At 42.4% G+C, this 12,309-nt stretch overlaps 1 protein-coding gene across 1 annotated transcript; it reads right to left on the bottom strand.

Annotated features, from left to right (window-relative positions):
• Window positions 1-1,114: 1,114 nt before the first annotated feature.
• TMEM215 (transmembrane protein 215) lies at window positions 1,115-3,236 on the bottom strand. Its single transcript, XM_066602015.1, has one exon. The coding sequence runs from the start codon at window positions 2,858-2,860 to the stop codon at window positions 2,180-2,182; it is 681 nt and encodes a 226-aa protein (XP_066458112.1). The 5' UTR covers window positions 2,861-3,236; the 3' UTR covers window positions 1,115-2,179.
• Window positions 3,237-12,309: the final 9,073 nt, after the last annotated feature.

Raw genomic sequence — 12,309 nt, 5'->3', positions numbered from 1 at the left:
CCAAGCCACCAATTCTCACAATTCATAAATATAGGGTCACTAAAGAAGCTTTGCTTCAGATACAAGATACTTTTAGGGATCTTTAAAGTATAAGTACATTTAAACCCAGTCAACCAATCCTTTTACTTTCACCCCAAGAGAAAGATGCGGTAACCTTGGTTGCTTTTCTATATATCCAAGGCCATTACATTGGAGATAGGTTATTGTTACAGTTCCTGCACAGCAATGTTAAAGCAGCTCACCATTGTGAGAATCTGCAAACAGCACCATAGATCTGAGCTTCCTAGACCCAAGCAAGTACTATATGATGCTTGTGACTTATTGCAGCCCAACTTGACAAACATTGTATACTACTCCATCCATTGATAGATCAAGCATGCATGTTCATTGCCAGAGGAAGACAGGGCTGAGCAGTTGCCAGACACCTCTGGTGCCTACACGAGGAACAAAGAATCAGACAGGTTAACATTTAACATACCCAATCTTTGATTCTGCTGACAGAATATCTCAGGCTGCCACCATATACATTCGGTGGATCCCATCAAAACCGTAAAGACCATCCAGCAATTATCGCATGTGTATGGCCACTTTTAGAACATGCCTGTCAGATACCATTTTTTATATCTCCCCCATTACCAATAGCGCTTCCAATTGCCTGTAACACAAGGCACAGATCCTTATTCACATTACTCTTGAAGGTCAGTGGTTTTTAGCTCAGTTCTCTCTCCCCCGAGTGAGATGGGCAGAGCAGAACTTTCCCCTTCTACCGTCGGAGAGCTTAGTCAACTTTTTGACATTAATCTTTTCATAGCCAGAGGTCTAAGAAACAATTTATTTTACAAGACCTTCAAGGATTGATGAGGTGAAGCCAGCATATTGAAAACTCATACAAAAGCTATTATAAATGTGTAAACTCAAACGATACTCTATATTAAGTACTCCCCTCCAACACCAGCAAATCGTTCCATTAACGCATAGCCCTTCGAAAGGGTCGATTTATTTAAAAATGTATCAAACTTGAAAGAAAACAATGCAAACACTTCCACGGCTTATAGCAAGCAATATATTTTACTGTTCATTAAGAAGCCTATACTTTACAAACGATAGTCTTAAATACATAGTCAATAATAATAATTCTAAGGGATGCAAACAGATTCTTAAGAAAGAACAAAAAAAAAATCCTGGAACATCCTAAAACCATCTTGGTCCAACCTGTTAATGCAGAATACCAGAAGGAATATGTTTAATAGGTTGCAAAAGAATGATATAGAATTCAACAATATGGTTACAATGCATTAAATGTGTTCATATGTATCCGATTCGACCCGCTTGAAGGCTTATTCTGTCTACTACGTTCTACTAATAGATACTGTATAGCTTATTAATACACTACAGCAATTAGAGGCTATTAGGGAGTTTACTTCATGTCCTATATAAGTGACTATGATGAATTCAAGGTAGAATATTAAAATAGACATAATTGAAAACATTTATTTGATACATAAAACCGCTTAACACAATGAGTATTAGAAATATTAATAAAAGGAATAATAAAAATGTCATTTAGAAATCAAAGGAATATAGAATTGTACACAACATATTAAGAAACTGTCTAAATGATAGCCCTCCTATCACTCTGTAACCAGATACTTGCAACAGCCCGTTTGCTTCATTAGTGGCGATTCTTCTATATCTCAGCACGGATGTAATGTTAGGTAATTGCAGTGCTAAGCTGGGATGTATTCAGCGACCGAGAATGTATATGGGTACCTGTTTCTCTACATGTAACCTAATAGTTTGGGTCTTACATGACTTATAAAAAGAAACGGTTGTTACAGCAACTTATTAACGAGCTACATACAGACAATGGCTTTTAGTGCACTAGAGGATCAGCTGTGTACACCGCAGTTTGCCTGAGCTGCTCATTGTCTCGTAGCTGATCACACCGGTCGAGCTCTATATCAAGGCACTGTGTTCAGACAATTGGCCGGAGTGATCACAAAGGAAACAGGTGACCCATGATCTTAGACATGCTGGTCTGCAGCAACCACTTAGCACAAAGCTGTCGAGTATAAGTACCTGGACTGGTTTTTTTTTTTTTTTTTTGAACAGAGCTTGGATCTGTCATGCAGTGCAAAAACATTCTAGTACAATATAAAGGTTGATGTGCATTAAGGGTTTAGACTATTGTCTCTTGGTCCCACTTCACTTCTGTTGTCTTTACGTAACAGCAGTACCTGTTATAGGGATTGTCCCCCCCTTTAGGGTAGGTTCCTGCGTCACTATCTCTAGGGTCAAGAGTAACTTTCTCCTCTGTGGCGGTATAGATAACTCTGTCTGGGGTGAACTTTTTCTCAAACACAGAAGAAGTATTGTGGTTTTCCACTCCTCCGGGTAATGTGTTTGTGGAGTAACATTTGTCCAAGTACCTCAGCACCTCCTCTCCTTCCACCTTTTTGTTGAGCGTCCTTGAATCCTCTATTGTAGTGATTTTAGTAGGTTCACATCCTTCTTCCATATCCTTTTTTTCTGCCTTTTTATCCAGTTCATTAGAACTCCCTTTGCCAGACTCCTTGTCTGATGGGGTCTTCAGAAGCTCCACATTTTCTCTATCTCTGCCCTTCTTACAGCAGCAAGTACAGTACTTATAGGGCCACTTAGTACAGCCATCAGTTCTCCTGGTCAGGGTTATAGCTGCCACACCAGGTAGAAAAATAGCTGGCCCTATAGCAATAAGTGGGATGGATCCCAAAGTCTCCCCTTTGAACCCTGAAACTGTAAACATAAAGCCAAATACAAGGAATATGCTCACCAAGGCTACCACCAGTCCTGTGCGAGGGTTGATATCATCCGGTCTCATCTCTCTACACCAATAAGACTGTACTTTGTGACCATCAGTACATCAGCAGCTTTAGCTCCGTGACCACCAGACCACTATTTTCTTCCAAAGCATGGATGAAACAAAATGCAAACCCCCTTTATTTATCACAAGGCAAACCGTGTCCTTAAGAATTCCAAAAACGACTCCTTAAGAATTCCAAAGACGACTCCAGCCTGGATCTCCTGAGCTTGCTTGTAGTCGAAGTTAATAAAATCCTGAGAATATTACAATAACTCTTGAATGAGATGATTCACTTGTGTGAGGTTATTGACTTGTGAAGACATTACTCCTCAAGCAGATGCGAGCCTTACAGGAAAGTCCACTGGGAGCTGGATGCTGTGTTTCGGATGCCAGAACAGTGAGATCCTGTATGTGTTCAAAGTGCTTGAATGGAAACTGAGACACTCATCTCTTAATGCAAGAGTATGTGAGAAGAGGGAGGGGAGGTAAGGAAAAGCAGAGGAGTGGACTTCAAATATTAGAAAGATAAAGCATTCGGGAACCTCCTGCTTTACTATTGAAAAAAGCACATATCAGCAATTTTCGATGTACAGACAGGCAGCCAGTATTTGATCCTTAACTACCAGAAGGATATTTTCATTGACCTGATCACATACAGGACTATTAAATATCTTGTGCCGCATGATGAGAGTTTATTAACCATTTGCTGGAGAATCCTAGAAAGATCTGAAATGAATAAGACAAGCCTATTTTTGATTGAGAAGCGAATGACCTTGGAAGAACTGACAAGGGCGAGTCAGTACCCTTTGTCCCCGAAGACCTGAAAGTGGTGCCGTGCAGAAGAATGTGTCTCCCTTAGAGCGTATTTGGTCCGTGTTTTGGGGAGCTAATATAATTTATGTCTATTTTTCACAGCTGGTTTTTAAAAAAGCAGCATGACCTATTTTTGTGCCTCTGCCTCCGTATTGCTATTATTTTCTATTTGGTGAATACGGATCAGGATTTGTCCAGAAGAAACTAAAGTATGGAATATGTTTCAACTAAGACGTGGTCAGATTTTTATTTTGGCATGATTGCATATCGCCTGCCTGGGACTTACTAAAAAGGATTGTCCCTCTCTGACAACTGATGGTCGTCTCACTAGCAGGTTTCAGTAACTGCACTAAAAAAGGGAACCTGTCTGTAGACAATCGGTATTTAACCTTGCCCAATAGTGTGAAGGAGCAGAGCAGCAGGATAACATAGATGTTTTAAGCAGAATGGAGCGATTTGGCAAAAAGTCAAAATCCAACTTTTATTGTAGTACACCTGTTATGCAAATGCACCGCCTTGTGTCAAAGAGGAGGCGCCGTTACAGTTTTAAGTCATGCGTCACTTGTAAAATCTGTCAGTGAGGGTGATGAATGAGTGGAACAGGTTACCACAGGAGGTGGTGAGTTCTCCTTTAATAGAAGTGTTCAAACAAAGGCTGGTCAGACATCTGTCTGGGATGATTTAGTGATCCTGCACTGAGCAGGGGGTTGGACCCGATGATCCTGGGGGTCCCTTCCAACTCTACCATTCTAGGATTCCTCTTCAGCCTCTCATCGCCAACCACTTTCATTCTAACGTCAGCGCTCAAAGTGACCTGCGCCCCTCTTGTCTCCTGTTCTGGCACATGTGCATTGCACCAGTAAAGTCACATCTTCCACTCTTCGCAGCGCTTGTGCTGGAAGACGAACCTGGAGAAGTGCACATTGCATGTGCGGAATTCAGCAATGTAGGTGCTGATGTCGAAGGGAAAGTGGATGGCAGTGAGAAGATGAAGAGATAGGGTTTTTCAAGTGACTCAGAGCTATAATGACGCTGCTTTTTTGACTTTTTGCTAAATCACTCCATTCTACTTAAAACATCTATGTTATCCTGCTGCTATGCTGCTTTACACTGTGGGGCCTGGTTACATACCTATATTCTGCTGACAGGTTCCCTTTAAGTACTCACCTCCTGGCTTACTTAATTAATCAGCCAGCAGGTGGTGCTCTCCCTATTGCACTGTATAGAGCAGAAGCCTGTGGTAATACACCACCCTTCTATGACCGCACCTCTGTCTTTATCACAGGAGGCAAACACCAATGACATAAAGTTATAATATCATTTTAACACATCGGAAATACAGATCCATATAACGAAAGTGTTACTATACGCTAATCTGAGACCTGCCTTAAAAAACACCAAAAATAGTATTCACCCATAGAAATAAGGAAACTTCTTCACTTGATTCACCAGACTCACTGATTTGCAGTCTCCAGTCTGTAGAGTAAAATGGGAGAATTAATTTTACATTTATACTCCCAAATTTGGTAAAAAAAAATCAATCACCAATTATATATCGGCACAAAATTTGCTCTTCTCTATTCACCGCCTATTAGTAGAAGAATACCTTATGTTTCCATGAATCATTGTCCAGCGTCAGAGCAGCGGGAACCAGCTTAGGAAACAGCGGGGGTAGAGTAGTTCACTTGTCAACGGTGGCTCTACCGTCTCCCATCCGGAGGGTGACCAAAGACACGTCCAAGGGGTGCGGACAGACTATATTAAATAGGGAAACCCACAAGTGGATTACTTAGGTTCTTCTTTGTCACTCGTGACGCCACTGTTCCCTCCTCCGCGGTGATCTCTCCGGAGAATAAATAGGAGTCCACACACGGGGTAGAATTCAAAAGGCCAAACCGGCAAAGGTCAGTAAAGAAGGAAGGGTTTGCGGCATTAGAGGGGTATCCGCTCAGCCTCTTCTATCTCTTCTTGTACTCAGACTGAGGGTGTCTGAGTACGGGCCAGGATCTCTTTCTCTCTCCCAGAAAGACAACTATGCAGATGGCAGATAAGACTAGAAGACCTCAATCAAGCATCTTGCACCCACATTTATATATAACGAGGTCACATGATATGCAAATAGATACTTTCCCAGACATAACCCGGACAGTAACCCATTCTGTGCTGCAAAGGTGCCATAAACATCATATTCATACACATAGAAGACAGTGGAAAAACACAGAAACACAAGACTACATAGACCATCCAGAAACTTCCAGAACACATGTACACAATAACTTTTGTACGCTACAATTGCTGAATCTAACTGCAAAATCACAGCGTGAGTACAAATGACCACAGCGCTCAGCCAATCAGAGGCAATGCTCAGCCAATCATTGAATTCAATGAATGGTTGAGCACTGCCTCTGATTGGTTGAGCGCTGTGACCAATTACAGGCAGCGCTCAGCTGTTATTTAATGAATGACTGAGCACTGCCTGTGATTGGCTGAGTGCTCAGCCATTCAGACACAGCACTTTCAGGAGGCAGGGATTTTTAAATCCCCGGCCAGCCAAAAGTGCTTCACAGCAGTGTCGGCAGCCAAGGAGAAGACACACTGGAGCCCCAACAGTGGCAGAAATGTGATGTATACATATTTTTTTATTTTTTACAACAGCTAGGAATGATTTTTCAGGGAAGGGCTTATATTTCAAGCCCTTCCCCGAAAGTCACGGCAGGTTGCCTGCATCCCATTTCTTTCAATGGGGTGGCTGCAGCGCCAGCCCCATTGAAAGCAATGGGCACAGAGCTGTGGTCAGGCGCATTTTGCACATCCATGCAGCGCTTTTTTTTTTGCACACACAGGTGCGCAAAAAATGATGCTTGTCTGACTGGGCCCTTAGGGTGTAAGGGCACAGAAGGGGCCACAATTAGGGTGTAAAGGCACAGAGTTGGCCACCATTAGAATGTGGGCCAGGATTAGAATATGGGATCATGCTGACTGGAGCATTTACATTGAAAATTGAGAGCGGTATTTAAAAAGTTATCTACCACAATCAGTGTGAGTGCCAATTGCAGCTGTTGCGGGCGGGTGTCAGAGGACGTATTTGTATGCCCTTTAGGCTTAAGGGTGAATCTTTTAAAACTCTAGTGGGGCACTGAGGGTACGTTTACATGTTGCATATTTTGATGCAGACCAATTCCAAAATCTGCAGCATATTTTGCACTGCAGATTTTGGTGTGAATTTGTACCAAAAACTGTCAAAATCAACACCAAATGCATTAACGCATTATTTGCAATAGATCTGAGGCAGATTTCACCCATTCAAGGCGTTAAAGTTTCTTGTGGATCTGCATCAAAATCTGCACTAACAGTGCAGATTGTGACGTCGATTATGGTGCAGATTTTCCACAATTCTGCTATGTATGAACGTACCCTTTAGAGACCCAGTGATGCAGTGGAATGTTAGCCCCTACTTGCTAAGTTAAAGACGGTAAGCGATGGATCATAGTAACATAGTATGTAAGGCCAAAAAAAGGCATATGTCAATCCAGCTCAGCCTATTACCCCCCAGTGTTGATCCAGAGGAAGGCAAAAAAAAAAACTCAATTAGGTAGAAGCCATTTTTCCTCCTTTAAGGATAAAATGGAAGGAAGTAAGACATGACTGCAGAATCAAACCACATCCAGGTTTCTTTTGCAGTCTGTAATTAGAAAAAGTTTAGTACTTAGATTGTGCGTTACATAATCTTGTATCTGGACGTAGATAACAGCTTGGTTAACTCTTTGCTGATATTCTGGGCTCGATGGTCACTTTAGAAAGCCTGTTATTGTTGAATATTACTATCACAATAGATTTGCATCAGATGCCATATTAATAGGCTTTGTTCCTGCACAATGCCCTGCAGGCATCCACTGATGCAGATTACACATTTTCGGTTTCTTTAGGGGTAGACGGCAGCGTCATCACATCTGTCCACACATATTTCTTTTCTTACATCATTTTGCCCATTTAATGCCACATAAGGAATTTTGGTTGCATGTTGAAGAAGACAGGCCAGTCTATCCTGCTATTCTACTTAGAAAATAATGCAGATGGTACATTTGCCATTATTTGACTCTGCACTACTTAGCTAGTTACTCTCCTGTGACATCTGTCCATCACTGATTCATGCTGGCAGGTCCAGCTTATCAGTGTATGCTGCAATGTCCGTGTATTGCTTTTTTCTTACATGGCATTACTTCATTGTCAGATTTTTCTGATATATTAAAGAAACTCCTGTGCATGAGTTGTGTCTGCTATAGCAATTGAGATGCAATACCACACATCAACTGTGGAGAGGTGGGGCACTAACTTTGGAAGGAAGCAGCCATGTTTTTCTCATACTGGACAGCAGTTTAGGATGAGCTCTGTTGGTTCTGCAGAAAAAGGACATTATTACCATTTTGGATAAAGAGAGCTCGTCCTACTTCAAACGACTGTAGCTCTGGTTCTACCAACAAGTCTTTGGTGACATTTTAAAGCCAAGATTCTTGGCACCAAAATCATGTCAGTAAGTGAATAAATTGACTTATTTTCATTCAACTGTACTGTGTGCCCAACAAAGAACTAAGCCAGTGTATAGTTATCACGAAAGAGTATGCAACCGCAGTGATCTCTGTCCAGCCTTTGTTTGGGGACTTCCATTGAAGGAGAACTCACCACCTCCAAATTGAATGTGACTGTTGGGGGTTAAACAATGAATGATGTCTCCATTTTATCATCATCAATGAATCACTCAGTCACTCCTTCACAGTTTATATATAGGTTTATATAAAGCACCGAGTAGCTCTGCAAATACTTCACTTTACTTGTACTTTGATATCACAAAGCTGGATTTTCAGTTCTGCACTTCGGTATGGGAAATAGTCAACAAGCTTATTGACAGACATACTCTACCAAATCAGCTGAGCTCCTCGAATATAGTTAATAGTGTTGAGCGATTCATGAAATACAAAGTCAGGAACACCCAACCTGATTTTATAAAAATTATCCTGAATCGGGATGGCCAATCTCGAGTCCCAATTAAATCAATGGGAATAAGGGTGCCTACCCACTAGCAATATTTTTTCTAGCAGTGTGAGAGCGAGTGCTTCGCAGTGCAGAGAAAACTCTGTGATATTACTCATTACTTTCAGTGGGGCCGGCGGCAGCAGCGACAGCCCCATTAAAAACATAGGGAGTATATTGCGGACTTCTGCCACAGCTGAGGCAGCAGTCCGTGATGCCATTCCATTGCTTTCAATGGGGGCGGCACTGCTGCAGCCCCATTGAAAGTAGTGGGTTGCAGGAAACCCCTGCAGCTATGCTTTTTCGGGAAGGGCTTGAAATATAAGCCATTCCCTAAAAAATAGCCCTAGCTGTAAAAACAAAAGCCCTGCAATCGTCTCCTGTGTTCTGGAGGCCGGGGATTGAAAAATCCCTGCCCCCAGAAAGCTCTGTTCTCAATGGCTGAGCACTCAGCCAATCACAGGCAGTGCTCAGCCATTGAATGACAGCTGAGCGCTGCCTGTGATTGGCTGGGTGCTCAGCCAATCAAACCAGCGCTTTCTGGGGGAAGGGATTTTTCAATTCCCAGCCTCCAGAGCACAGAGGAAGACTGCCATTCCATCAGTATATTGCCCTCGGTCAGATTTGAACCTGTAACTCCAGCACTGCAAAGCAGGAGTGCCAACAACTGCATCACCACAACTGTGCTTTGTGATCCAGAGGAGGAGAAGTACAGGAAAAATAAACAGAAAGAGAACATAAAAACACAATCCAGATGTTGCCATTGGACAAATTTGAACCTAGAACTCCAGCAAGGCAACTGTGCAGGTAAATCAGCCACCATGTTTCTTCTTCTCACGTAATGGAGCAAGAAAACGCAACCCAATAGTGTTGATGTGGCTGAGCTCTTAGATAAATGCTATGTTTCAATTAAATGTCCTCTAATGTGAATAAATATATTAATTATTTCATGCTGCTTAATGTTATTTGTATGTATTATTTGTATAGCAATATTAGGTGGCTTTCACATCCGTGTCGGGGGTTCGTTTCCTGCTCTGTTATGGAAGCAGGAAAAGGGAATCCCCTGGCCGGATGGAACAGAACAGCACCGAATGGACCCGATTGACTATAATGGGGTCAGTTTTGTTTCCGCTCAGCTTGACAAAAAAGTCCTGCATGTATTTTCGATGTTTCTAATGAATTAGCTCGCATCATGTGGCCGAAACATGAGAGTCTCGATTTTGGAATTTTGCCCTCCAATGAAAACTGTGGTTTGATGCGGTCTAGGACTATTTTGTTTGTGATCTTGGCAATCCAAGGAATGTGTACGAGTTTCCTCCAGCACTAAAGTTCGAAGGCATCAATCTACCTCCGGTCCGTTTTCTTCAGCCATAAGTTGTGATTAGGAAGATGATTGCGTTGACTATCCGGCATTTCGTTGCGTTGCTTATGTCCTTGCTTCTCCACATCTTATCCATACCTAACATTGTGATTCGTAGTTTTATTTCAGATCCTGATTCTACATTGTAGTCGATTTTCAATACGAGGAAGATGAAGTCTTGAATTGCTTTGATGCCTTGACTGTTGATTTAGATTTTCCTGTTCGGTCACCGGCTGTCGCTAGGAGGGCGGCTCATATGCACTATTTTGGGGTCTGAAATCTTCAGCAGAGCACAATTTCTTATATCACACCTCTTTCTCCGTCTGTATCTGCAGACACCGGGGAAGAAAGTAGCACACTGTCATTTGTAACTGAACGCGGTATTTGGATTCCTTCCAACTTCCTACCAGCTGTTACTATAATCTGAGTTAGTTTCATCTAGAAGCTACAGAAAGCGATGCAAAGCCGAGATGGACTTCACATGAAGAACAAAAATACTCCGTGTTTCTCTTGGAGTCCAAAAATTGTATTCAGTTCTAAAAATAACCCCCCTATGGAATCTATAGGGATCATTTACAGTTCCGGAAGGACTGTATTAACTGTATACACATCGCTCCTGGGCTCTGTGCCGTGTCAGGGAGCCAACAAAACCATCCTGTGGCCGGATTCACATGGACGTATTTGTGCGCACAAAATACGTAATTTACTGTACTTTTTGCACCAGCAGGACAGTTTTTTTGTGCACGGGACACAACTGCATCCTGATTTAAATGGCTATTTGAGCCTAAAGAATTCCAGATTAGTTCTTTTTCAGAATTGCGCAGCATATTACGCATCCCGTTGCACATTGCACGCGCACTTGTACACCCTCCATAGACTTCTATGGGGACCCTCAGTGTGCATATGTGTATTTGGCGTGTGCAATTCTATGTGAAAGAAATAAGCAGCGTGGTTTATCTTACAGCACTTTTGCGCAGGTAAAGAAAACATCTTGAACTCACACTAATTGGCCATTTCATGGCTGAGAGCATCGCTGCGAGTCTTTTTGTGCGCACAATTGCACATGACTTGCTAACGGAGAAGGTACAGGAAAAAACGCTGTTACCCACGCAAATACTCAACCTCCGATACGCAAATACGCATACGTTCATGAGAACTCAGTATAAAGGAGGCTTCACATGGTCACATGCGCTCTGGCTTGCGGAAAAGCAATGTATTTGCACTATGAAGGAGTCTTTTTTGTGCGCATATCAGCGTATTTTACTGTACTTTTTGCGCACGCCGGTCACAATTACAACCAGATTTAAATAGTCATTTAAGCCTAACGAGTTCCAGAGGTGTTCTTCTTCTCGCAGAATTGCACAGCATATTACGCATCCCGTAGTGCATTGCACGGGCATTTGCACACCCTCCATAGACTTCCATGGGGCTCTGGGTGTGCAAATATGCACAAAAGTAGAGAATGCTGCATTTTGGGGGGCATGTGGAATGTGCGCACAAAAAAGGAGGTAAGAGCGAGCCGTTGGTATCAATGGGTTCTATTCTCTGTGTATTGCGTGTGCAAATTTTGTACATGTAAATCCGGCCATGTGATTCTGCCCTAAGGGTGCATTCATGCAGGCGTGCGCGATATCAGTCTGATATATAAACTTGATGGAGCATTACTAAGACTGATATTAAATGACATCATGTATAACGTTATTATTTAGTCACTGTGTGGTGCTATTATTTGAGCTTTGTAGGGAATCTGTAAATGTGCTGGAAAGCTGTCCATTTGCGGAGCATACAAGTATAAAATCTATGAGATTTTGTGACTATACACCCTGTTTCCCAGATAATAAGACCTACCCTAAAAATAAGCCCTACCCAGATTTTTTCAGGCTTTTTGGAGAGGCTTTAAATATAAGCCCTACTCCAAAAATAAGCCCTAGCTACATTACATAAAAAAAGAATTCCTACCTAGCAGGCTCGGGCTATGTCCTCCTGCTGTAATTGGTCAATTCATAAGTCACACCTCCACAACGCGATGGCTGTGATTGGTTCTTCGACTGCTGCTTAGCCAATCAATGCAGCATTCAATGAATCAATCACAGTCATCACACTGGGCCATTAAGCGCTGCATTGATTGGCTGAGCAGCGGTCGAAGAACCAATCAGAGCCATCGCTTCCTGGAGGTGGGATTTATGAATCCCATAACCAGTAAGTGACTTCTGTGGGCGGCCGAGGACTGCAACAACACCTATTGGAGCTTCGGAGTGCAGCAAGT

This window comes from Eleutherodactylus coqui, chromosome 5 (genome assembly GCF_035609145.1).
Source record: "Eleutherodactylus coqui strain aEleCoq1 chromosome 5, aEleCoq1.hap1, whole genome shotgun sequence".
NCBI classification, from domain to species: Eukaryota; Metazoa; Chordata; class Amphibia; order Anura; family Eleutherodactylidae; genus Eleutherodactylus; species Eleutherodactylus coqui.
This window is presented reverse-complemented; position numbering and strand designations above follow the sequence as displayed.

Bases quoted from the DNA above. Each gene is read 5' to 3' on its own strand.
- TMEM215 (XM_066602015.1), bottom strand. From the start codon at position 2,860: ATGAGACCGGATGATATCAACCCTCGCACAGGACTGGTGGTAGCCTTG.